At 41.1% G+C, this 25477-nt stretch overlaps 1 protein-coding gene across 2 annotated transcripts in view; it reads right to left on the reverse strand.

Moving 5' to 3' along the window:
* Positions 1-4572: 4572 nt before the first annotated feature.
* The window catches only part of CSRNP2 (cysteine and serine rich nuclear protein 2), a 71584-nt gene continuing 50679 nt past the window's right edge, over positions 4573-25477 (reverse strand). For both annotated transcript variants that reach the window (XM_082246601.1, XM_082246602.1), the window contains exons 3-5: positions 22029-22288; positions 18129-18425; positions 4573-5575 (exon numbers count right to left, since the gene is read on the reverse strand). In XM_082246601.1, the coding sequence (XP_082102727.1) occupies positions 4748-5575; positions 18129-18425; positions 22029-22288 (1385 nt within the window). In that variant the 3' untranslated portion in view covers positions 4573-4747. The remainder of the gene's footprint in view (positions 5576-18128; positions 18426-22028; positions 22289-25477) is intronic.

The raw sequence follows: 25477 nt of genomic DNA on the forward strand, positions 1-25477 counted from the left end.
ACATCCGGCTCGGCCTCTCAGCGAGCCGCTGAGAGCCTGAGCTGGCCGATCACAGCTCAGGGCTCCAGTGAGCAAGGAGGGGGCAGAGCAGAGCTTGGAGCTGTCAGATCCGAGTGATCGGCAGTGTTCGATCACTCAGTTCTCAGTGAAAGGGGCGCCGGGGGACCAATGCTGTATCCACCTAGGTAAATAACTGGGGAAGAAAAAACATTCCCATACATCTCCTTTAACTACAGTCCAAAAGTGCTCCAAGTGATCCCTTGTCTGTGCTCCACCATATATAATAATGAATGGACGCTTACCAGATGAGGAGACCCCAAACAACGCCTAGCAACGCATTAGTGGGCAACACCCCCCATTGTGGGTATGTAGGTAACACTCCCTTCACAGGACCCGTATGTTAGAGGTGTCATCCAAAACATCACCCGATAATGTGGCCAGTTAGTTGTCATTCATTAACGACGCATGTGCATGAAGAAAGGAACGTAATCGCTTATTGCGTGATTTCCCAGCATAAGAAATGTATTAAAAGAACAGTATTCTACTCACAAATAAAATGAATATTTAGACTTAGGATTCGCATTCTATAGCATTCACAAATTGTATGCCACATTAGAAGATTTGACATTTTAAATAAACATTATTTGAGGTTTTTTTTATGCTTTGCACAGAATAATTGTCACTTTAATTGAATATATGTAATCTGTTTAGCTTACCTGCCATTTTATTGAATGATATAATTTATGAATGTACCCGTTTACAGCTTTAATGTATATATGGATGAATTTTCTTTTTTTGCACTACTAGTACTTTGTTCTCATCAGTGTATGAGCACTGCATGATTTTGATTATTTGAATATATGGTTGAGTATATTCACAGCGCAACACAATTTTTGTGATTTTTAAAAAATTTACTAAAATCAGGAAAATTGTTGTCATAGAAGGACTAGAAATGGCATCCCCTCAATCATAGCAAACCGTGATGTACTGTAATTTGCAGGTGCTCATTGTTCTGTTTTGGTCCTTAGTATCAGTGCATCATTTCTATGCAGAGTAATCAGCTTGCTAGCTCTGGATTACATCAAATTCAGAAGAATAGGCCTTAAATGTATATTACAGATAAAATTCCAAAAGGTTAACAATTTTTTTGCTCTATTACGTAAAAAGCAAACACAGGTAAACAAACGATTCTTAGTACTAGGCCTCATCTACAAACAAGTCTGAAGTTTATCTCGCTTGCCTACATTACATTTTTCAATTGCAGATATGAAAATGAATCAACTCATTAAATATGATACAGTTCTGCACCCTTAAAATGGATTGGTGTTGAATAAAATTGATCTCACCTTACGATACACTGAAATAGGCTCCTAACCTAATGAAAGACATTGAAAAGGTGATATCACCAGTGGCAGCCAGTTTCAAGGTGCTGTTCGTAATAGCCAAAATCCTCAAATATTTGTAATCGTGATCAAGCCCTCTGACTTCTAGAGAATAATTCGCATTAGTTTATGAGCCAGTACTGCAAAGTTTGTTTACACTTAGGCCATGCTATGGCTATAGCATACCCATGGCCGTACTGTACCCATATTAATTACAGTGATCAGACTTGGGAACAAGTGACAACACTTATGTGAGGAGAAGTAAAACCTGTACATTACCAGGTAGAAAATAAATAGGATAACCATACAGCTGTCCAGTAAGACAATATGCACAGTGTTAAGCATATGCAATATGCGCCTATTATGAAATGTAAGGCATTTACCGATATTTGCCTAAGGTGCCAAGCCACATTGAAGGTCCCCCTAGACAACCTCTTAGCACACTTTATACATCTCTGCAAAATACTCACCTGTGATAAACAGGCTACATTTGAAGAAACTGGGAGGAAATACAATTGTATTTTATAGGTATCCTCTCTTATGAAAGCCACGTGTGTCAATAACTATACATAATACTATAGTTGAAGAGCCAATTGGGGGTTATTATTAGTCTAGGATTGCAAACTGCTCAAAGTTAGGCTAGCATCTTTCTACCAATGGGTGGTAACAGGCCAGGACAAGGAAACCCCAGTAGGATTCCTAAAACAAAGCCTGGCTAAAACATATCCCCAACCTTCCTCAATCTAACCCAATCACTGGCTTAAATAAAATATAATTTGTTACAGTCTATTAGCAGGAGTAGAAAGGGCCTAGAGCACGGTACAGTAGATTTTTGATGTTCTTCCCAACATATAGGGAGAGAGATATAAAATAAACCTAAAATATACAGAGTTGACAGCACACTGATATCAGGGCAGTAGCACCACGTACAGAGCAGCTGAATACTTTCATCCTCACTACCTTGCATCGGGTACACTAAAGGCCCGTACACACGATAAGAAAATCTAAAGGGAAATCTCGTCCGACGACCGATCTGCCGATTTTCGGATTGTTAGTATGGTGCTTTCGACAGCCAACTCCAACTTTTCGGCTGACAAAATCCTAATGTGCAGGCTATAAAATTTTTGTTGTCCGTAACGCAACGTCCGATTTTCGTCTCATTAGTACAGATTTTGATGGGAAAAAATCTTAAGAGCAAGACTAGGCATGCTCAGAGACGAAAGAACACATACAAAGCAATCCAGCACATGACATCACTTCTGAAGTAGAATTTTGTCGTACGGGAAAATTCGTATGAAAATAACCTCTTCACTTTCCACATCAGACTAGCATGCCACAAAAAACGGACGACAGATCGTTCGATAATCTTATCGTGTGTCTACGGGGCTTTAGACTCTATAGTCAGCCAAATTTTCTTACCACAAGATTGAATTAATTTTTATAACCCTCCTCCTAGAGGGTACACAGAAAATCATTTTTTACTACCCAGACCAGACTACACAAGGTACTGTATACTCCTGCTATTAGATGTTAAAGCAGTATTAAACCCAAAAACAAATATTTGTTATATTGCAGCTTACCAATTCTTAGATGTGGTGGCTGCATTCATTTTTTTTAAGCTTCTTCTCCCATTTTTACCAGGTGATCTGACCAGTGAGTGTTATTTCAAAACAAGCTCTCTAGCAGATGTAGCAGTTACAGGGATGAGACTAGCCATTTTCCACTGACAGGGGTGCTTATAGTGATCAACTTATTTTTCTTTTATGTAAAACCTTTATGCCAAAATAAAAAAAAAAAGAGAAAAAAAGTTGTTATAACCGCTTATAAAGTATTAGCTGGAGTTCAGCTTTAGTTTGTTAATGAATCTAAATCTGGTAGTCCCCTCCCCCCCCAGATTACCAATGCTGCTGTCCAAGGGTTCCCCCCTGTGCTCCATCTAGAGTGAGGACACTAATAAAGGAGGGGTGTTACTGGCTAGAAAATCAGGTGAAAACAGAGGGGGGAAAAGCCCAAAAAAAAAAAAAAAACAGAAACGAATGCAGCCACATCTAGTGATTGGTAAGCTGAAATTTGCTTTTGGGTTTAATACTGCTCTAAACGGTTATCTTTAAGATAATGCATGAATGATTTTGCAAACAATAAGACATATATGTCAAGAAAAAAGAAAGACAAAAGACAAATAAGTTCCAGCCTAGCTGTTGGTGGCAATAACTTTATTGGCTGATTTTATTAATTTAGTCCTTGGGTAAAAGGAGTCTTGAATTTTGCCAATAAAGCTAGGACCATATTTGAGTTACTTCAAGGAAGAAAAGTCGCAGTTTACTAAAAAACACTGCAGTGACAGTATGCTTTTAAAATGTTTGCCAAAATGTAACAGGTTGACTTATTACCTATAAATAAATATTTTTCATTGGCGTATTTGGTGATCTCATAATTTAACACACATATTTCAAAGTAAAAATCTACATAAAAAAATAAAAACTGTACATCGCACAAACCCCTTTAATGCTTGGGTGGGGGATAGGGGCAGTGCTTAAAATGAATACCGTTCCATTCCAATAAAAGACTAGCACATTTGAATGCACAAATAGTACAACTGTCCCCTTAAATAGTCCACGTTGAAGATTAGCAGCTTCGTAAAGTTGAGTCCTGTAGGTTAGTCTTGTCTTGAAGTTAAAGTGCTTTTGCACCATCATTTGAAACTTAAGCCTATTCAATAGCACCATACTATGTCTGGGTATATCTGTGTAGTCTACATGTTAGGCTCCCATTCCTCCTACATTGACTGTCGCAGTGAAGACACGAGATGCTAGGGAGCCACAACAGATTAATCCAAAAAGTAAGGAACCATGCAAAGGAAAAAAGTAGCCTGCCACATGGTGAGCAAATCTTGCCAAGCCACATACAGGCGTTTTTGAAGGTGGTAGATCTACAGATAGAGCGCTGTTAGTTTGTAAGTAAAAGTCTTGCATTTATCAGACAATGGTTTGAGCAGTGTGCCTATTGCAAAGTTATAGTGGTCACCAAATTTCAAACATGGATAATATTGCAACACAACCCAGCAATATGGCAACCATCCTCCCTATAAAGCTAAACATACCCAAGGGTGAGCTGGCATATCATTGGCTTAGGCAAACTCAGAAAAGTTGTAAGAAGGCCCAGAACCATCTTTAGATTTTGTTTCTCCCCCCCCCCCCCTTCTCAAACATCCACTGTTTTTTACGCATAATAAAAAGACATTTGTAAATGAAGACAATGCTAATATAAATAGATCTCCCACAGATACACACATGGAAAGTTGAGGAAAGGACTTTGATTGGAAAGGAGAAAATGGAGAAGCTTGTGCAAAACATTTGCCATAAGTGTCACATGGTCAGGGAACTTTCTGCAGAAAAGTGCTGGCCTGACCAGGGGTTGTCAGTGTTTTCCTGTAACCTCCCTCCTTCACTCATAGAGGTTTCTAGTTGCCTGCTTGTCTGTGTTACCAAGTCAGAGGAATTCCCAGCAGGCTCTGGTTCTAGGTGCTCCTCTTTAGAGTAAGGAGTCATCATTGTGAAATCCTCTGTATCTATCTGGACTGAGCCACTTGACTCCGTAGTCTCAGAGGCAATAGACTCTGTCATGTCTGACCCTGGAGTTAAGCTGGTTGAGTTCTGATCATAAATGGACACCATGCTGTCATCTGTGTAGTCCGGTGGTGAGGCTGGCCTCCCAGAGTCTTCATCAGTGTAACAGAGAACAGAGGAGTCAGAAGACAGCAAGACAGGATTGTCGGAGGAATGGCAATCGGACGGTGGCAACGAAATGGGCGCCTCCAGAAGACAGACCTCTAAACTCTCTACACTGGAGTCTAGACTGAGGCTAGAGCCACTAGAGGTCTCTTCACCTTCATCAAGCAGCCTCTGGCGCTCCTCTGCACTTTGCAGGTGCCGGACAGCAGCCTCGTTCTCCAAGTGATAGTTCTCAGCTATAAATTCATGGAAGTCCTGTGTCTCCTGTTGGGCAGTGAGGGAGTCAGGAATCTCCTGTTCTGGTGGCGGAGGTCGTGGCTGTTGGCGTTTATTTTCCAGCTCAATTTTCATAATAGTATGGAGGTAATGAGTTCGCACACGAATAGGGTTGAATTCTATGCGACCAGCTACGTTACTGCAGCCATCCCTGGAACACCCACATGGAAATGACATACGATCCACCTATTCAATGCAAAGAAAATACAGAAAAGATTAAAACTAGGGGTAGGGAGGACCTCTCATCTTTTTAGATTAAAACACAGTATATGGTGTGTATTATATTGGAGGAACAGATGTGAGTTGAAAGTTTGAGGTCCTGAAACTTAGGCAGACAATAAGTGATGCAAGAGCTCTACCTTGAGACCTCACACACCTGCAAACTTTAATGATAATGAAGCTATCCCATTTTTTCTAGAACTGAAAAAAGTGTATGTTTACCAAAAACGCTTTTAAATTATGGAGTGAAGTGTTAATAACCAGGTCAGTTTATTTTGTGCTCATTATTGGAATGTCCCTTCGCATCTTGTTGCGAAGAACAAACAGGAAATCTCTACAAAGTGAGTGAAGTGCCCTCTCAGACAATCATTGGAACAGGTATCCTCATTGGAAGGTTTCCCTTCCCCCTTCCTTATCTGATACCAACTGGAAAATGTAGCATTTTCTGTATTTTTCTGTTTTGATGATGATGGATACTAGAACAAATGAGAGGCAATTTCCTCAGCTGGAACACAGAATCCTGACAAGCTATCTAATTCTTTCCCACTCCATTTAAAATTTATACAAATATTTTAGTTATAGAAACAACTTAAGAGAAAATCCGTAAGGCCTTTTTCACAATGGCAATTACATGAGAGTTTTTTAGGATATTTCTAAATTCATATGAATGCATGTAATGTTTAAAAAAATTGTATTGAGTTTCCAAGATAGAATGCTAAAGTACAGGTACAATCATATCACAAGGTAATGATGGTGAAATGGTAGTTACAAAAACATATAACAGAAAAAAAAAAGTCATTAAAGTTCATACAATACCATGTTGAGGATTAGACTGTAGGTTTGATTGTGGAAACCAACTTCATAACAAGGAAAGGTGTGGATTGGGTAGGTGGGGGTAGAGGGCAGGAAGGAATGGGGGGAAGGGGTTTCAGGGAAGCCATGGGGCAGGCAAAGGGCCTGTTTTGGCTCTATCTGGTCACTGTTGTATATGCTTTCGGAGAACTACGAATGACATGTTGTCAAATGATGTTTTTTAGACTTTAATCCACTAATGTTGCCTCGGTTATATCATGAATTGTGGCCTGTGTAAACCTATTTTTAGTTTCGTTTCCTTCCACGTCTTGACTAGGGTCTGCTTGACTGCTGTAAGTACTCAAATATCTAAATATGAAATAGTAGGGTATGTTGGCGCTGCCAAATAATGTTAGTAGTGTAAGTGAATCAGTGGGAGAAATGTGTACCTTATAAACACCACTTAAATGCAGACAATTTGGTCCAATTAATGGACAATTAATGGACAAATGGAGTTGTTGGTAAACCCCAGATAAATATGGATAATATCACTAATTTGTTGCACACTAATAACATAAATAAGGATAATATCACTATAAAAAGTACATACAGTGGTAAAATCAACTTGAATATAAATACATGTGAATAGTATGGTGCAAAATTAAAGTGACCAGTGACAGTTTATAAAAACATAAAATCAATATTCAGTTAAAAAGTGTATTCACCATTTGGAGTGTTGCCTGAGATGATATATCGCTGCTAAATATATTTATGGGAGAGAGGAATTGGGAATAATCCCAGAAGGAGTGGAGGCTTTACCCGGGTTTGACTGAGGGATCCACCCTAAGGTTTCAACGCTGGTTACCCCTGTAGGGGTGCCGCTCTCTGGTGAATGCGGGCATTATAGAGAGGGGAGCACTGAGTACCTCACCCAGCACCCACGTTTTGAAGCTACCTCTGGGATACACCTTTTCTCTTCCTATAAGGACTGTTGTTTATTGTGTGGTTTACTAGAACCATTTCACCCACTGACTTTTTTTGGATACTAAATCTATTTATTTTGGACTTTTTTACTGGATCACATATATGGATTTAACTATATACACTTATTAGTTTTATTATTCACTATATGTCACTGGTTTATTGATATTTGGTCTTTTATCATTTATATCACTGGTTTACAGTCATTTGGATTTTTTAGGATCGCATATAACTATTTTACACATTCTTATTTTAATTAACTAATTTATTCACGTGGCATCACAATATTTATATATTTGTATTTATTCTCACCTGGGATGTTTCAAAATATCTTTTTAATCACCTAGCACCACCACTGTCACTTTTTAACTGAATATTGATTTTATGTTTTTATAAACTGTCACTGGTCACTTTAATTTTGCACCATACTATTCACATGTATTTATATTCAAGTTGATTTTACCACTGTATGTACTTTTTATAGTGATATTATCCTTATTTATGTTATTAGTGTGCAACAAATTAGTGATATTATCCATATTTATCTGGGGTTTACCAACAACTCCATTTGTCCATTAATTGGACCAAATTGTCTGCATTTAAGTGGTGTTTATAAGGTACACATTTCTCCCACTGATTCACTTACACTACTAACATTATTTGGCAGCGCCAACATACCCTACTATTTCATATTATTTGAATATAGCCTTATACTATATTTTTGGGGTAGGCTGCAGCCAATTAGCTTCTTAATTTTTATCCATTTTGCGCGGAATCTCCTCTATATCAAATATCTAAATGCATATAAATGCATGTCATGATTTTTAAACGGTCGAGTCCACACTGTGCATTTTCCTGCATTCAGTTTAGCTACATTTAGGACTCATTCACATGAGAAACTGCATGTTTTTTGCATGTGGAGTGACATGCAGTTGAAGCGTGTTTTTTTACATGCTTTTGCATGCATTTGTGGTGCATTTTTCCTTTAAGATCACGTCTGTCCTCTTTCTTCACTGTGGTTTTATGTGCACTGCACTGCCTTGCAGTGCATTATCGTGCCTTTACTTGCATTTCTGTGCATTTGCAGGACAGAAAAATCCAGCTTGTTGTAATTTTTAACATCACTGCAATAATGTGAACTATACCCATAAGCTAACCTGGACTGTCTATGCAGTTGGAGTACAGTCAAAAATGCATCCCATTTTAATTTTAATTATATTTGCTATTGCTTAGTGCATACCACCTACCACAAGACCAGTTACATGTTCTAGTCTCAAGTTTTGGTATGCACTTGACTTTGGGTGAGCCAGGTTAGCCTAACTGTGCATTATTTCCATCTTGCTTTGCACAGCTTATGTTCTTTTTTTCAAGATTTTGTACTGAATGGCTTGTTGCAATTGTGTTATTGTAGCCTTGTGTGCCCGGCTTAATGTCTTCAATATGCAAAGCCATAAATAACCACTGCATCTGTTGTGAATGTGCCCTTAGAGAGAAAAGAATTCAGCGCCTACAATGGCAGATTAGATACTCTGAACTAGTGATCGACCAATATCGTTTTTTTGTTGGCGATACCAATATTTTGGCCATTGCAGATGGGTATTGGCCGATATTTTCGTACATTTAAAAAAAAAAATGTTTTTTTTTATTTTTAGAACTTGACAGGTACTCTTGTGTAGGGATCTGGGGGTCTCAAAGACCCCAAACCCCTCCTCTACACTTAAAAGCATTTGAAATGCCAAGTTTGGCTGTTTTGAATGCTGTAATTTTTTTAAATCTGGCGCCAAGTACATGGAGATCGTATCAGAGCCGAATGCAGCTTTGATCGGGTCTTCGGCGGCCGTGCAGGCTGGTCAATCGGGTCTCCCAGTGGGACGGGAGATCCAGGCGAGCCGCAGAAGGCGGCGGGAGGGGACTTCCCCTCCCGCTCCTTGTAATGACAGACGAGCGCTCGGTTGTCATTACAAGACAGCCGACCTTCAGCTACCACTGTACTGATTAAACAAAAATCGTACGAGAAAGATTTTCGAAAGCTGTGTATTCACGTACAAATCAATTGGAAAGTGGTATTTTTGTATGATTTTCTGATGTGTGTAGGCTCCATGCACACTAGAAATTTTTTTTAAACTCCAGAAGCTGCTTTTAGCTTTTTATTTCTGCTCCTAGAAGCTAAAATTGTATTGTATATCTAAACCCAAAAACATTAAAAATGTATGCAGGCACCTCATCTAAGAAATAGTAAATGGCAAATATGTTTTTGGGTTTTGATATGTTTTAATCTAAGCCATTAGAAGCACAAATTACCCCTTAAAAGGAGCTCTCTTCAGCCAAAGGCAGCACACAGCCTCAAACCTCTTCAGAATTTGTACCTAAACAAAAGACTGCCCTATTCTCCATACACGCAAGTATAGCTACAGCCCTGTATAACTGCCTCCCGAAAGACCCGAGACCATATTTTATGAAATCTTGGCTTTGACTAGAATGGTAGCCTATAACACCCAGGATTCAAGTTGGTTTTGGGTAATTTTTTCTTTTAAGGTTACACTAAAATTTTTGTTTTACCAATAAACATTCAATACATGAAAAATTCCGAAAGTACTATTAATTTGCTAAAGAGAGTGTGTTTAAAATACAGCTTAACCCTTGGCGCCGACGGTACGAATATATGCAGCCTCTCAGTGGGTGGACCTTTACGCTAGCATATATGTGTCCATGTGTAAACAACTTACAGTGCTGAGAGTGCGATCCCTGCACGCTCCTAGCATGGTAGCCAGCGGGGATCGGTAAGCTCCTGATGCATACTTACGATCAGGACCTTTCCGATCATGTGACCGCTGTGACAGACAGTCACAGCAGTCACAAGACCCGAATGCCTGCCTTCCGGCTTTAAGAACTCTTAAAGACCCGAGATGCGGTCGGGTGGGGGGGGGGTGGGGTTAATATTCATTAGGGATGAGGTTTGCAGTCGCCAATACTATGGGATCAAGGCAAATCCCTCAAGTTCAGGATTCCCAGATTCCAAATTTATGTGCAGATTTCCCCAGAATAATTTTTTCAGACCATAATGCGCTGCAAATGGTGGATGTTGGTTAAACCAGCCCCTTCACTATACAGAGGGGTACAGAGTCATTAAATTGGAAGCTTCTGCAGGGAAAGCATAAGGAAATCGGACAAACTGCAGAGGGAGAGGTGTTATCATTGTAGGCTTTTTTTTGTCTCATTTATATTTTTGGGTTGATTTGAGGTCAGCAGCTGCTTTTCCATCACAGAGAGTCTCAAAGAGAGACTTTTGTTTTAACAGTTGTATTTTACAATTTATGTCTTTTGTTCAGTATTATTTTATTTTATATTAATAGCGCTTTTTTTTTTTTTTTTTTTTTTTTTTTTTTAATTTGGGGTGCTCAAAGCAAAACAAACATTCACTAGTTGTTGACCATATGTTCTTGAAACTGCATTTTGTTTGCAGCATGCCACTGCATCATTTGAAAGAAAGAAAAGTGAAGTGCAAAAATATTGTGCAACTAATCCTCCTCACATCGTATCGCATACATTCACTGTACCACCTACCCCCCATAGAGAAAATAAAAGTCAGGCATATACCAGTTAGACCTACTGTCCCTAATTAAAACAGTCATGCCGCTGGCCAGTTTTACACTATGTATTCTCTGCAGTGTCTTAATTCATGTAGTGAAACCCCAAGCCTGTGTACTTTAGTAAATTTGGGCCTAGCATTGCTCATTTAGAAACGTGTCCTGTTGTTGGCCAATTTTAAATGAATGTATTGCCTACTGTGTCTTACCTTTGTAGCACACCTGTCTGTAATATGTCTCTATTACATTTTCTCCTAATATCCCTGATTAAATCTGTCCTGTTGTTGTCCCAATTTACACTGATGTACCATCTGCAGTATCTTAAAGTGATTGTAAAGTCTTGTTTGGTTTCCTATAAAAATAACAAACATGTTTTACTTACCTGCTCTGTGCAGTTGGTTTTTCACAGAGTGGCCCGGATCCTTCTCTTCTCAAATCCCTCTTCTGTGATCCTGGCCCCTCCCTCCTGTTCAGTGTCCCCACAGCAAGCAGCTTCCTATGGGGGCACCTGAGCTGAGTCACAGCTCCCTGTGTCTATTCAGACACGGAGCCCCAACCGGGCCCTACCCCCTTTCTCCCCTGATTGGCTAGCTGGCTTTGATTGAGCCAATGGCGCCGCTGCTGTGACACAGCCAATCAGGAGGGAGAATCTCGAATGGCGAGAACACAATGCATTAAGATAAAAAAAACCTTCTGAATTTACAACTCCTTTAATTCTTTTATTAAAGCCCCACACAAAGGCTGCATAGTATGTTGGTCTATGAAAATCATACCGGTTTTTTTAACAACAAGTACCACAGTAAGGCATGCCTTGCACATGTTATTTTGAAGAATTTGTGTAGTTATAATGCTATCCTTGTAGCTTCATGAAAAGATCCTTTCCACGCTGCAGGTTTTTTTTTTCCATTGTTACATGTCCTCCATGGCAGTGCTGAACCTCCCATGCATTTTTGACAGTAGTTTGCCTAATATCCATAAAATGGCTAAAGCTTAACAGGATCAACCCCTACAGACTTCAAATTAGATTTGCCAAAACCTTGAACAAGATTAGCAGGACCCGGTGTTCTATCAGAATACCGCTACCCATCAGAAAATGCAACGGAAGTGATGTTGCAAACAAAATTGCTTACTGCGCATGCTCTATGCGTTCCAACATGCCCTGTTACGCGTTTCAATAGGTTTCCTAATGTGACAGAACATGAAGGCAGCAGCCGACATCTTCTTACACCCAGCGAAGTCTTACATTTCACACGTATTTTAGCAGTAAACTCACCTTATATACTAAAATAGACTATTTCACTGTATAATCAGTTTGGCGCTGAGCAGTGCGAGGTGTACTAAGATGGCTGTCGCCACCTTCTGCCGCAGGTTTGTCACTGTATATACTAGAATAATAAAAATGGAATCTTGTATTGCAGGATATAAGGTGAGTTTACAGGTAAAATAAGTGTGAAATTGAAGAATAGCCTGGGTGTAAGAAGATGCCCGCTACTGCCTTTATGTTCTATCAGATTAGCAAACCCATTGGACCGCATAGCGGCCATGTTGGGGCGCATGCGCAGTAAGCATTTTTCACAGAGAACGTCCCTTCCGTTACATGTTCTGATGAGTAGTGATATTCTGACAGGACACCGGGAAGATTTGCCCATCCCTACCACTGATCTCTGTAAATAGGCTGTATTGAAATAACATCTGGCCATGAAAAGCAGCCAATAGCTCCACCTGCTGGCTTAAAAAAAATATAAAATGCAATATTTTAAATTTACAGGCTAAAAAGGGAGTACTTAAAATGTTATTTTAATGAAATCCTAAATATAATATAATGAAATCCTACATGTTCACACTTGCGCAACGTGAGCCCATGCCCAATGTTGATTTCTTTCAGGTCAGCTGTGGTGCTGTTCATTCACAATGGCACCCCAATCAAACCACACAAAGCACATGTGCCAAATCATACCACTTGGTAACTTATTGGCATGCGCTGCAGTGCAATGAGATAAAAAAAAAAAAGGTGGGTGCACTTTTGTGCGACTGTCATGTGCAAGGCAACGCAATAGCACAAAAAATGGATTTTTGTAAAATCTTACCGTAAAATCCTTTTCTCTTAGCTCATTGACAGACGTAGTCCTCGGTGATACAGCACCTTCAGGTTATGTTGCCTCCACAGGAGTAGGACTAGACAGGAAATAAAATGCTCTGGCCACACCCTAGGGGCAGTCCCAGAGGGTATATCCTCTCTCTCTCTGCCTCAGCAAATCAGTTATGTCATAAAAGCAGTCTTTAGAGAATTTAACCCAACCCAACTCAAAAAAAACAGAGGGGCGGGTACTACGTCTGTCAATGAGCTAAGAGAAAAGGATTTTACGGTAAGATTTTACAAAAATCCATTTTTCTCTATCGCTCATTGACAGACGTAGTCCTCGGTGATACAGCACCTTCGGGAAGTCCCAGAGCAGTATCACAAATGAGGGGTGGGAAAATGGAAATTAAATCCAAATCTAGAAGGCCCAACCGGTGCCAACTAGAAGTTTACAATGCTCATCCTTAATGATGAGACTCAACAAAAAAAATTTCAAACAGAAAAAAACCCTTGAGGTAGACCACCGGTCTCCTCAAATTGCGGCCTGCAAAACCTTGCGGCCAAATGAGGCATCCGCCGATGCCATCACATCAATTTTATAAAATTTTGTAAAGGTATGTACCGACGACCAGGTGGCCGCTTTACATACCTGGACCACTGACGCCTGATGGCGAAAGGCCCAGGAAGTACTGAGCGCTCGAGTGAAGTGCGCCCTAACAGGGAACGGAGGATTCCGACCCTTAATAGAATAAGCCTGTACCACCGTCTGACTGATCCATGTAGATATGGTCGCGGCAGACACAGGCAACCCCCTTCAAGGGCTATCCGTGATCACAAAAAGTGAGTCCGTCTTACGAAAACCACTTTAGGAAGGAAGGATGGATTCGGAAGAAGAACCACCTTATCCCTATGAACCACCAGATCTGGGGAACGACAGGATAATGCGGCCAGTTCTGACACCCTACGTAGAGAAGTAATGGCCACCAAGAAGGCCACCTTCTGGGAATGTAAGCAAGGGAATCTCCCTAATATCTTCAAAGAGAAGTTTCTGAAGAACCGACCACACTAAATTAAGATACCAGGCGGTAAGGGTGCGCGCACTGACGGAGCCAGATGTCGCACCCCCTGGATGAAATTCCGCACCAAGGAATGATTAGCCAAAGGTTTCTTGAAAGAAGATTGCTAACGCCGAAAACCTGACCCTTGATCGTGCTCAAGGATAGTTTCTGCTCAACCCCTTGTTGCAGACAGACCAAAATTCGGGTCACCGAATAGGTATGTGGGGAAAATCCAATAGATTCACACCATGCAATATAAGACTTCCATGTGCTGGAAGTCGCTTTCCTTGCTTTAACTGGAGGTAGGAATAACTGAAGCTGACACTCCCTTGTCCTTCAGTACCTGGGTCTCAATGGCCAGGCCATTAAGCCAGCGACTGTAAAGCAAGATGGAAGATCGGTCCCTGAGACCGCAAATCCTCCCTGAGAGGAAGTCTCCAAGGAGCGTCCGCGACTAGCCTCGCCAAGTCGGCGTACCAGGCTTGACGAGGTCAATCCAGAATTTCCAGAATAACTGGAATTCCCTCCACCTCTATCCTGCGAAGAAGTTCCCGCAGCAACTTGAGAGGATGGAAGGCATGCCGTAGCTGATACTGCCCCCACGGGGCGATCAGCGTTTCTGCTGCGTCCGCTAGAGGATCGTGGCGCGAGCTACAAACCTCTGCACCTTCCTGTTAGGCCAAGGTGCCAACAGATCCACATCCGGGATGTCCCAATGAAGGGACAGCTAGGGAAAAAACCTCTGGATGAAGAGGCCATATGCGATTGGATCCGAATCGGGCTGCTCGATCCAGTAAATCAGACAAAATCTGATCGCTCTCAATTCCGATACCCTTATTGGTAATCTGGATACTATCGGAAGAAATGACTTCCCCTGGTTGAGCATCGGAGACTTCCTGGTCCGCTCGCTCAACCGGATCCGATTGTCCAGGGAATCGGAATTCTGATTCCATTAAAAAAGAATCTGCTTCAGGAGAATTCGGGTATGAGACTGGGTATACGGTACTGCCTCTAAGAAGGCCACCATCAGTCCCAGCCAATTGACGGACAGCAACATCCGAATCGTTGACTGAACCTTCTAGAGTTTCCCAGCAAGGAGAAACTCTCTTGCCCAGGATGTATCCAACCTTAGGCCCAGATAGTTCAGTCTCCTGGTGGGAACCAGGGATGATCTTTGGGAAAGCGAAAAAACGCTGATGTCCTGCGATGATGGGGATATAAAGATAGGCATCCTATATGTCTATGGACGCCAGGAAATCTCTTTTATGCAGGGAGGCCACCACTGTACGGATGGACTCCATTTCTTCCCAAGTCCAGATTTGGACGCACCTTGCCCTCTTTCCTGGGCATTGTGAATAGGTTCGAATAGAACCCCTGAAACCGTTCAATGTTAGAAGGGCAGAATCGCACCGGTGGAAGTGATCGAAACTCGATCCTGTGTCCTCCAGAAACCGGTGAAGACACCCCCCCCACCCCAGAGATGGGTAGGGGCGCATCAGGCTATATTCTTCAGGCTTGGCTGAGCCGGACTCTTTGTTTACCCGACCAGCGCCCTTTGAAACCCCTCTAAAGGGGCTTTGGAGGGTTTCGCCTTATCGCCCGCCCTCGCGGAACGAACAACTCTATATGAGCAGAAAAGGAAGGTCCTCGTTAGTTACGAGGTCTTTTTATCCTAACAGTCTGTGGCAAGACAGCAGGTGGTACCGTCTATCCTATAAAGAGGAATTCCTCAAACGGATAGCACCTAGCCATGCGTTTGGAAATAACAGGGGTTCGTTTCAAAACGACCCCATTTGGGTAAAGGAAAATCCTTCGCCCTTTTGGTAGGCTAACAAGTACCAAAAAGGAATCTCAGTCTCAGCTACCTCTGCCGGTGTAACCTCAAGACTAAAGGTTTCCCGGACGGACACAACTAGTGCATCCACCACTCTTGTGCTATGGCGGAGGCAGAAACGTGCTCCTCACTGCTGAGGAGATATTACCTGAGACAACAGCCCCCTAAGAGGGACCTGCAACTGCATTGACCAGTTCCGAATCCGTATCTGAAGTATCTGATCAACAATAGGGGTAGGCGGGGGTCGCTACTTGACCCCCGTCCCTGACAGGCCACCTCCACCCGGGATACCAAAGACTCCAAAATTGCCGATAATGCATTAAAACACAAGTGGGGTACTGGAGGGTCCTGCGGCCACCTTGAGGGGATCAGGTGGGGATACCTATGCGGCAGGGTCAATGATTATACAAGACACTTGCCAGCGACAAAAAATGACAAAGTAAAAAAAAACTTTTTTTTTTTTTTTGTCCCCCAGTCGCAACAGCGCCCCTCAGTGTTACCTGCCTTTTTGGACCCCACAGAGAGAGAGACAGACCCCAAGGCTCATCCCTGATGCACAGAAGTTTTCATCAGCTTGCTCAGTGCTTGTCTTGTTACAGACAGGAAGTCTTTGGCCCTATTTCCTGGGTAAAAGAGGCGGCTCCGCCCCTTAACACGCCTGCCGGCTCCTCCCCCTGGCTCCATGAGGTGTTTGAGTCATCTCAAACATGGCCGCCCCCATGCTGGATACACGAGGCTACACCAAAATGGCGGCCTCGTGCGATCTACCAGACAATGGCGGCGGCCTGCACAGAATAGCGGCATGTCTGCAGAAGGATCTCGGCCTCACAACCCTTCACCCTCATGGTGGTCAGCGTGGTCGGAGGTACCGGACCCTAGCGGGCCGTATGCGGACCGCTGCTTAGCTGGAGGAATGATCTGGAATGCAGTATACATGTATAGACATCGCCCTGTGGCTACTGACAGGTAGGATACCTTATACTATCACATTAAAGTTCTAGTACTGCCACTGACTACAATCATTTACACATCTTTACAATTAGATTGTCAGCTCCCAAACCAAGCCTCCTGGCTTCTTGTACACAAAAATCACACTCAATTAGGGGGATCTGTGACATGTAGGATAGAGGGGAACCCATCCTTACCATTACAGAGAGGGGCCCGCGTTCACCACAAGACCCGTCAGGGGGAAAGGGGGAACATACTACTCACCATACCGGAACCAGGCGGGCGCCAACTCCTGACAGTACCCCTCTCCACCGAGGTAGGAGGGCTGTCGACCAATACGGGCGCCGTGACTCATGGTCTTTGGCGTTTCAGCGAGACGTTTAACTCGCAGGGTCAGTCCCCGTCCAGTGGGACTATGTCGCGGCCGACCCAGCGCGGAGCTATGGCCTGCACGCGCTCGTAGGCTGAACTGGGGTGACCACTGGATCTCAACATCCAGCCCGTCGCCCAGTTCAGCTTTCTTGCTTGAAGATCTCACAGGAACACTGGAGAAAAAAAGCCGTCTTAAAAAATTATTTTCTAAGAAAAAAATCCTGCCAGGACCGAAGATCCCAGCAAGGTATCTAGGTCCTTACTCCTGACTAGACAGAAAAAAACTGATTTGCTGAGGCAGAGAGAGAGAGAGGATATACCCTCTGGGACTGCCCCTAGGGTGTGGCCAGAGCATTTTATTTCCTGTCTAGTCCTACTCCTGTGGAGGCAACATAACCCGAAGGTGCTGTATCACCGAGGACTACGTCTGTCAATGAGCGATAGAGAAATACACGTTTACCATTGTACCTGCAAATGTGTGATTGGATCTTAAAGTGATGACTTATGTTAATCGAAAGCAGAAATCCACCATTGTGCATACATTTTGCACTCCCCATTAGTACACTTACAATTTCCCTTTATGAGCATATGCTTTGTTGTGTAAAAAGTTTGCTCAGTGACAGCTACATAGGTACTGCAGAATGCCAAATTAAAGCACAAAAAAGTCAACTTTATTTAGCTCTGGCAGTCATTTTCAGTAGGTGCAATGTTTTGAATGCTGCCTCTACATGACAAAGGAGATCCACATTAAAGATACAGCAAGGCAGAAAGGAGGCTTACGCAAAAATTTTAGAATGTCCAGTAAAATAACAGCGCCTTTGTTTTCCTTCTGTATTCAATACCTTAAAAGCAGACTCCAATAACCTACCTGACACTTGATCCCAGCCTGACTGCATGGACAGGCTTCTGGATCACAGAATAGGCGGCAATCACATCCACATTCTTCTCTGGAGAGACGGATGGCACGAAGCTCCTGCTTCTCCTCAGCATCAATACGATGTACTCCAGCTGCTCTGAGCAGAGCTCGACGTCTTTTAGTTGGTAATGGTTGAAGAAAGAAGTAGTCATCTACTTCTACACTATCTACATCTATATCTTCGTCTGACACATCTTCTAAGGTGAGACCATCAGCTTCTTCGGACTCTATGGTACCATTTTTTGTCAGCTGCCAATGGAGAGAAGCAAAAAGCCAAAACTTTGTTTAGTGGACAAAACTGTAGAACAAAACCCCATGGCGGGGCAAGCACAAGGGCATAGTGGGACATTATTTGGGGGGGGGGGGGGGGGAGGAGATATGGTATGTGATAAGTGTATTGCAGGTAGAAAAAATGAAAATACTAAAGAACCCCAGAATACACAAAAACTAGCAGATAGTCAGGTTGGGAATATACGAATGATAGGATATATTAAAGTGGTTGTAACCCTTCTGAATAGCCAAATTCAACAGACAAAATCAAGCTTAAATAGGCAGTGAACCTTGTTTTTTGAAAAAAAAAAAAAAAAAAAGATTTTTTTACAGTTTGTCCAGCTTCCAAAATGCAGATCAGGTACTCGCTCTTGGATGTACAGCAATCCAAAGACCTGTTTTGAACTGGCATTGGTAGATACAGGTGCAATAGTATCTTTACGGGGATGACAAGATGTAAACTGACTACAGTAGCATGGTATGACTGCCATGCTACCATTATCAGTTTACTAGTAGCAGTGGCAGTGTTCTACCAGATTAGCAAACCCATCAGATCAGTGAATGGAAGCGACGTTCCATCAGCAGACCTACCAAAAATACTTACTGCGCATGTTACTCCACATGAATTCCACCGCTAGCAGGTTTGCTAATCTGAGAGAACACCTGCAGTCAGAAGGCAGCAGTGGACATCGTTACACCCAGCCAAGTCTTGAATTACAGACTTATAGCAATAAAATGAGCATATATGCTTTATTTACAGTATTTTGAAACCCGTGGGACTGTTTTGATGTTTAATTTTGAAAGCCTGCAGTCAGAAGGTGGCGACTGCCATCTTGGTACACCCTGCACTGCTCAGGGTCAAACTTATAGCCTTTCAAATGCAATCCTTAAACAGTCTTACAAGTTTCAAAATACTGTATAAACATTTATGCTCACTTTATTGCTATAATGAGTCTGAAACTCAAGACTCGGCTGGGAGTAACAAGATGTCCCCTGCAGCCTTCTGACTGCAGGTGTTCTGTCAGATCAAACTTGCTAACGGTGGAACGCATACGCAGTCAGTATTTTTAGTAAGTCAGCTGATGGAAAGTCAATTCTGTTCGCTGATCTGACGGGTTCCCTAATCTGACAGAACAGCACAGGCAGGATCAACCAGGTATATTAGAGCATCGGCAGGCAGTAAAACAAAACAGACATGAGAAATCACATGTAAACAGCTTAAAGAGGCATTGCCATTTTTTTACATTTAACCTTAAACACTTCAAAAAAGAAATAAGAATTATTTTGCATCTCTGTCTGTTCCGTTTAAGAATGAGAATAACAACACTATGAAATTCTAAGTAAAATGGGTGGCTGTTAAATTCTTCACATATGTATGACTGTTAAGATACAGGGAATAGCATAAATAGTATCTTTTTCTAAACTAAAAGGTTTGTACTAAAACCACATTCAAACTTACCACGCAAAAGCACAATCTAAAACGCAAATAGTGCTAAGCAGACTTCATACAGTATGTAATTTGCATTGCCGAAACCTTTGACATTTTCATTTAAGAAAAAAATGTGGCTTTCGAGAAAAATATAATTTGTTGCTTTGCAATTGCAAATTCATTTTTATTTCGTTTTTTTTAAACTAATGATCATAAACTGATTTATTTTTTCATTTAAAGCATTGTTCCATTAATCTGCTAAATTGACTACATACATTATTGATTTTAGTGGCATTTTGAAAGTAACATCAATTTACAAATGTTTTACCACATGGGTTATGGTTCCCAAAATAATGCAAGAAACCATTTGAGGTGGTGTTAACACTTCCTGGGAAAATAAGGCACCAAGCCCCTGGTGCCCAAGCTGTGGCCTATTGGGACTTGATGTGCAGCAAATGGATCGCATTAGTCTGTAGTGGAGTGGCGGGACTGAGCATTATTTGCAGCTGTTTGAGGATGTAAGGATCCTATATACTGCTTATAGCAGTGGTTGTCAATGTAAGAGATAAATGGTTAATTTCCTATTACATAATTACCCATATAAACAAGTTATGAAGCTATGAGTTGGAATAATGTATAAAGATAAAAAAGGACAAGATAAGTCAGAACCAGGGGTATATATATATTTTTTGAAACTTTTTGTATTTTTCTGACTCAGCCTTAAGTTGGTTTAAAAAAGTAGAACTATAGACAAAACGTTTTCCCCCCATTTTGGATAGATTAAGGGAGCAAAATAAGTGAATTCCTTGGGGATACCCAGGTCACCAGAACCAGTGTCCCTATTGGAAGAATTTTCGCTCTTATTTTTCTGGGGACAACCCAAAATTTGGGTTTTTCTTTTATTTTCAATGATAATTGTAAACAGGACAAATAGGGCGAATCTCCTTAACAGTGGAACGGAAATAAAAACTAAAAAGCGATCTGATCCCTGTCCACTCCATCCAAAACTAAGAAAAAAAATGTGCATTTAGTAAGTTTCTGTATAGCATTTTAAATTTAGTCCAAACTTATTTAGGTTAAGATTTAGTAGCCTCTCATAGGTTTGTCAGTATAATAGCACACAGATTATCATCAGTACACTATAGGCTCTTTTTTTCTACATTTGCATTGCAGTATATTGGTATTAACTGTGCCCTTTGGCTCCAGTATTGCTGCTCCATCAACTTAAATAGTAAATTGGTTTGGTTTAATTTAATTTTATACCTAAATTGCACCAAACACTAGCAGGAAAAAAATGATTGCATAACGGGAGGGAGGTGGGGGAGGCATGTGTAAGTTACAGCATGGGGCTATTTTGAGAACTAGAATGATAACAGACAGATCATAATTCTCCAAAGGGAGGTTTCATCATACAACCCAAGGGGGACAAGAGAGAAGGAGGCTGTGAAGGTGATGCAAGTGCATTTAAAATACAACAGCCTTAAGTTTCCTCTGGCTGCACCTTGAAAGATGCCTAGGCTGTCAGTATGGAGCTCCATGTCCATAATTAAAATGCAACTATCAGATTCTGAAATAAAAGCAATTTGGTAATGAGAAACAAATCTTAGAATATGGTAAAAGAGGGACATGAATAGAGCATTTTCTGTTAATTCAATAAGTACATCACGATGATGAATGGCCTCAGACTGCTGGATTGGTGACCCTGCAAAGGTGGGGTCCTGTATTCAATTCTTCTTCGAACCTTAACCTACATAGAGAGTTTGTATGTACACCCTATAGTGACAAGTTTTATCCAACACTCCAAAACACATACTGCTAGGTGAGCTAGCCTAAGACGGTTAAGGACATTGTTATGTGAAGGTTTCTGTTTTCTGCGAACAATACACTAAAATAGGCTGTAAGGCACTGACATATCTGGGACATTTTTGTCACACTGTACTTCACATATGTTGATATCAAAGTGCCTTGTTGATAAGAATGATTGAAGGAAGAACAGTTCTTGTTGCAGATGCAAAAAGTACTGAGTTTTATTATGCTACAAAGCTTTGGGCAAAAACTATCTCCCTTCAAACACTTCTATACAGGATCATCTAGGCTTAGAAATTATGAATGGCTACCAGTTAACAGATACAAGGACAAGACAAGACATTCACCTTCATTTTTCTTGTGTGAAGCTTCTCTTCCTTCAAGTGCTCACGTAAGATTTCTCGATGTGTCACTTCCTGTTCCTGTGCAAATTCACACAGGGTATATTTTCGCACAGAATTGTGGTGCTGTGCCATGCCCAGGGAACTGCCCCCCTGGCTTGGCACGCTGGTGAAACCTTGTCGCCGGGAGAAGTAGTATACAGTCACCTGGTCGAAGCGCACATTCTTCTGTCTCAGGAGTTTTTGCCTCTTCAAGATGGATGTCGCTGAACAGACACAGATATATATTGGAAATATATTTGAGTAAATTTACAAAAAATCTTGTTCGATACAAAGCACCATTAGCTCTAATGTACAAAGTCTTCAAATTAACATTAAAGAAAGAAAAAAAAAGGAACATGCTTTCACAAATCTTAAAGTAGAACTTTTTACATTTTGGATAGAGCAAGGGAGGGTTATACCCCTGCCATATTTCTTTTCCACCATCTGTGTCCCATTGTGCAGATTTCCCCTCACTTCCTGTCCCTTAACCAAACAGGTAGTACGAGGAAACCCCTGCAAACTAAGGGAATTCCTTGGGAATCCCCAGGTCACCAAAACCAGTGTCCCTATAAGATCACGTAAAAGCATAACAGGAAACAAAATTACATAAAATAATTGAGAACGGCTGAATATTCAGTAAATAAACTCTGATTTGGTGAAATTGTGTGTTCCTCTTCATCCCAATGTGTATCAGACACAATAATGTCTTTCATTAGAGGTAGGTAGAGGAGAGGTGCAGGTTATTTGTTCTACAATATAATTAACATTTGTAAAATTTGATGTAATCCTAGCACCACAAATGAGTTCTAAAGAGTATATACCATCAGACAATGAATGACACCAGGTATAGCCATTAAGTCTAAAAATAATGTCCACCATTGCCAATGGGTAAAAACACTAGAGCTCCTAGTTATTCCTACTTACATATATGCATTATTTCTTTCATCTCAGATCCTTGTGATCCAGCGTTCGTAATGCACTTAGATTGGCTGCTCAGTGATCCCAGTGTGAGGGATGTGCTTGGGGTCTAACCTTGGGGGGCCAGCGGGGTGGTTTCACCTATTGGCAATGGTGGACATTGTTTTTAGACTTAAAAATGGCTGAACCTGGTGTCATTGATTGTCTTATGGTATGTATGCTTTCCAATGTTTTAGACTGCAGTTGTGGTGCTATGATTACATCAAATTTTTACTGCTGTTAATTATATTGAAGAACAAATAATCAGCACTTGTCCGCTACCTATCCCTGATGAAAGACATTGTTGTGGGATGAAGAGGACCCACACATACAATAAATCAGGGTTTATCCACGGAATATTCAGCAGTTCTTATCAATTATTTTATGTAATTTTGTTTCCTGTTATGCTTTTACATGTTCTGATAAATTAGGTATTTTTGTTACCCTTAAAGTCCTACCATAAGGGGGTCGTTTCTATATTTTGCATAGTACTTGGGAAGTATTAAACATATCAATGAATGTTTCAGGGTGGACATTCAATTCTAGATTATTATTCTGGAGACAACCCAAAATGTGGGATTTTCTTTTACTTTATTGATAATGGTAAACAGGACAAAAAAGGAGGGTGAAACTCCCTAATGGGAGGCACAGTCAGCAATAAAAACTGACAAGCATTCTAATCCCTCTGTACTCCAAAAGGAAAAAAAAAAAGGTTTTGCCTTTAGTTATACTTTAAACAGTAACTTTCAGCCAACCAGCTAAAATCAGTGAATTACTAATTCTGTAAGGAAACTACTGGGTTCAAGATAAAAAGGGCTTTAAAACTTCCTGGGTTGCTGACCTGGAGCAAGTATGCAAATCAGGTGTTTAACTTTACTTGCCACACAATGCTGAGCCGCTCCAACTAGTCTCATCTGTATGAGCAGTACATATAAGACGAAAAGATCCTAATACAAAAGGAGCAGAGCAAGCGCTCTATAGCGTGAAATGCATTTAGCATGTTCTGTTCTTGCACGGTCTGTGATTTTTTTTATAATTCAATGAAGTTTGAATAAAGAATTCAAGGAGGTGCAGCAGGTTCTGGATATTTTCCTTTCACTTAACTTTACTTGTCATATGCTAGTTGCAAGCCAGTGACTACTAAGGACAATGTTATTTTTGGAGAGGTGTCTTGAGGAAAAACATTCAATTTGGTCTTTGGCAAAGACAGCTGCCCTCATGGTGTCTATGTTTAGAGAAGTGGAGACACATCCTTCACGGTTTATCACATTTTAAAGAAAGCCTGTGATGAGAGAAACTTGGAGGCTATCACTACCTACCCAACAATCTGACTGTCTTGATGACTCTATATTGTAACACCTTTTGCCACTAGAATGGTGCATAATATAGGCAAGTGGGCTGAGGCCCATCAGCCTGTAAAGTAAAAAAAAAGAAAAAATTGCCTAAAAACTGTATTGAGTAAGCAATAATTATTTTCTTGTATTTTACAAATTCCATTATTTTATTTTTTTACACAATTTATAGCATAGACATCCAAAAATATAATCGCTTGCTGACTGTATACTGTAGATATACGGTGGCAACGCGGCTCTCCTGCACAGGATCATGTACTAGGTACATTAGCCTGCACTTCTGGGTTTGGGGCGCGCGCCCCCGTCGGCGGTCTGCTCTCGCTGTAGTTAGACAAATTGGGAGCTGATTGGCAAGTATGGCAGACTGCCAATGCTTCGGTACACAGGCAGAATGGCGGTTTTCCTATGTAATCTAGGCAGATCGCCGTTCTGTCACTACAGAAGACATGGATCTGGTGTCTCTGCTAAGCATCGATCCATGCCTTCTCCTAGAACAAGCACCTTCCCCACAGTAGTAAAGAACTGGTCAGGCACACATTAAAACCCTTTGATCACCCCTGATGTTAACCCCCTTACTTGCCAGTGTCATTAGTGCAGTGACGGTGCATATTTTTTTAGCACTGATCACTGCATTAGTGTCACTGGTCCCCAAAAAGTCAGTTAGTGTCCACCGCAATATTGCAGTCCAGCTATAAGTCACTGATCGCCCCCATAACTAGTAAAAAATAAAATAATTAAAAATAAAAAATAATTAAAAATATTCTATCGTTTTTAGGCGCTATAACTTTTGTGCAAACCCATGAATATACACTTATTGGAATTTTATTTACCAAAAATATGTAGCAGAATACATATTGACCTAAATTGATGAGGAAATTAGATTTTTTTCATTTTTTTTTTTGGCTATGTTTTATACCAGAATTTTTTTTTTTGTTTTTTAAATTGTTTTGTCTTTTTTTTTTTGTTTACAGCGCAAAAAGTAAAAACCACAGAGGTGATGAAATACCACCAAAAGAAAGTTCTATTTGTGGGGGAAAAAAAAAAAAAAAGGTACAGCGTTGCACAACCTCGAACTTGTCAGTTAAAGTAACGCAGCCCTGTATC

Source organism: Pelophylax lessonae (genome assembly GCF_965119305.1).
Source record: "Pelophylax lessonae genome assembly, chromosome: 2".
NCBI lineage: Eukaryota > Metazoa > Chordata > Amphibia > Anura > Ranidae > Pelophylax > Pelophylax lessonae.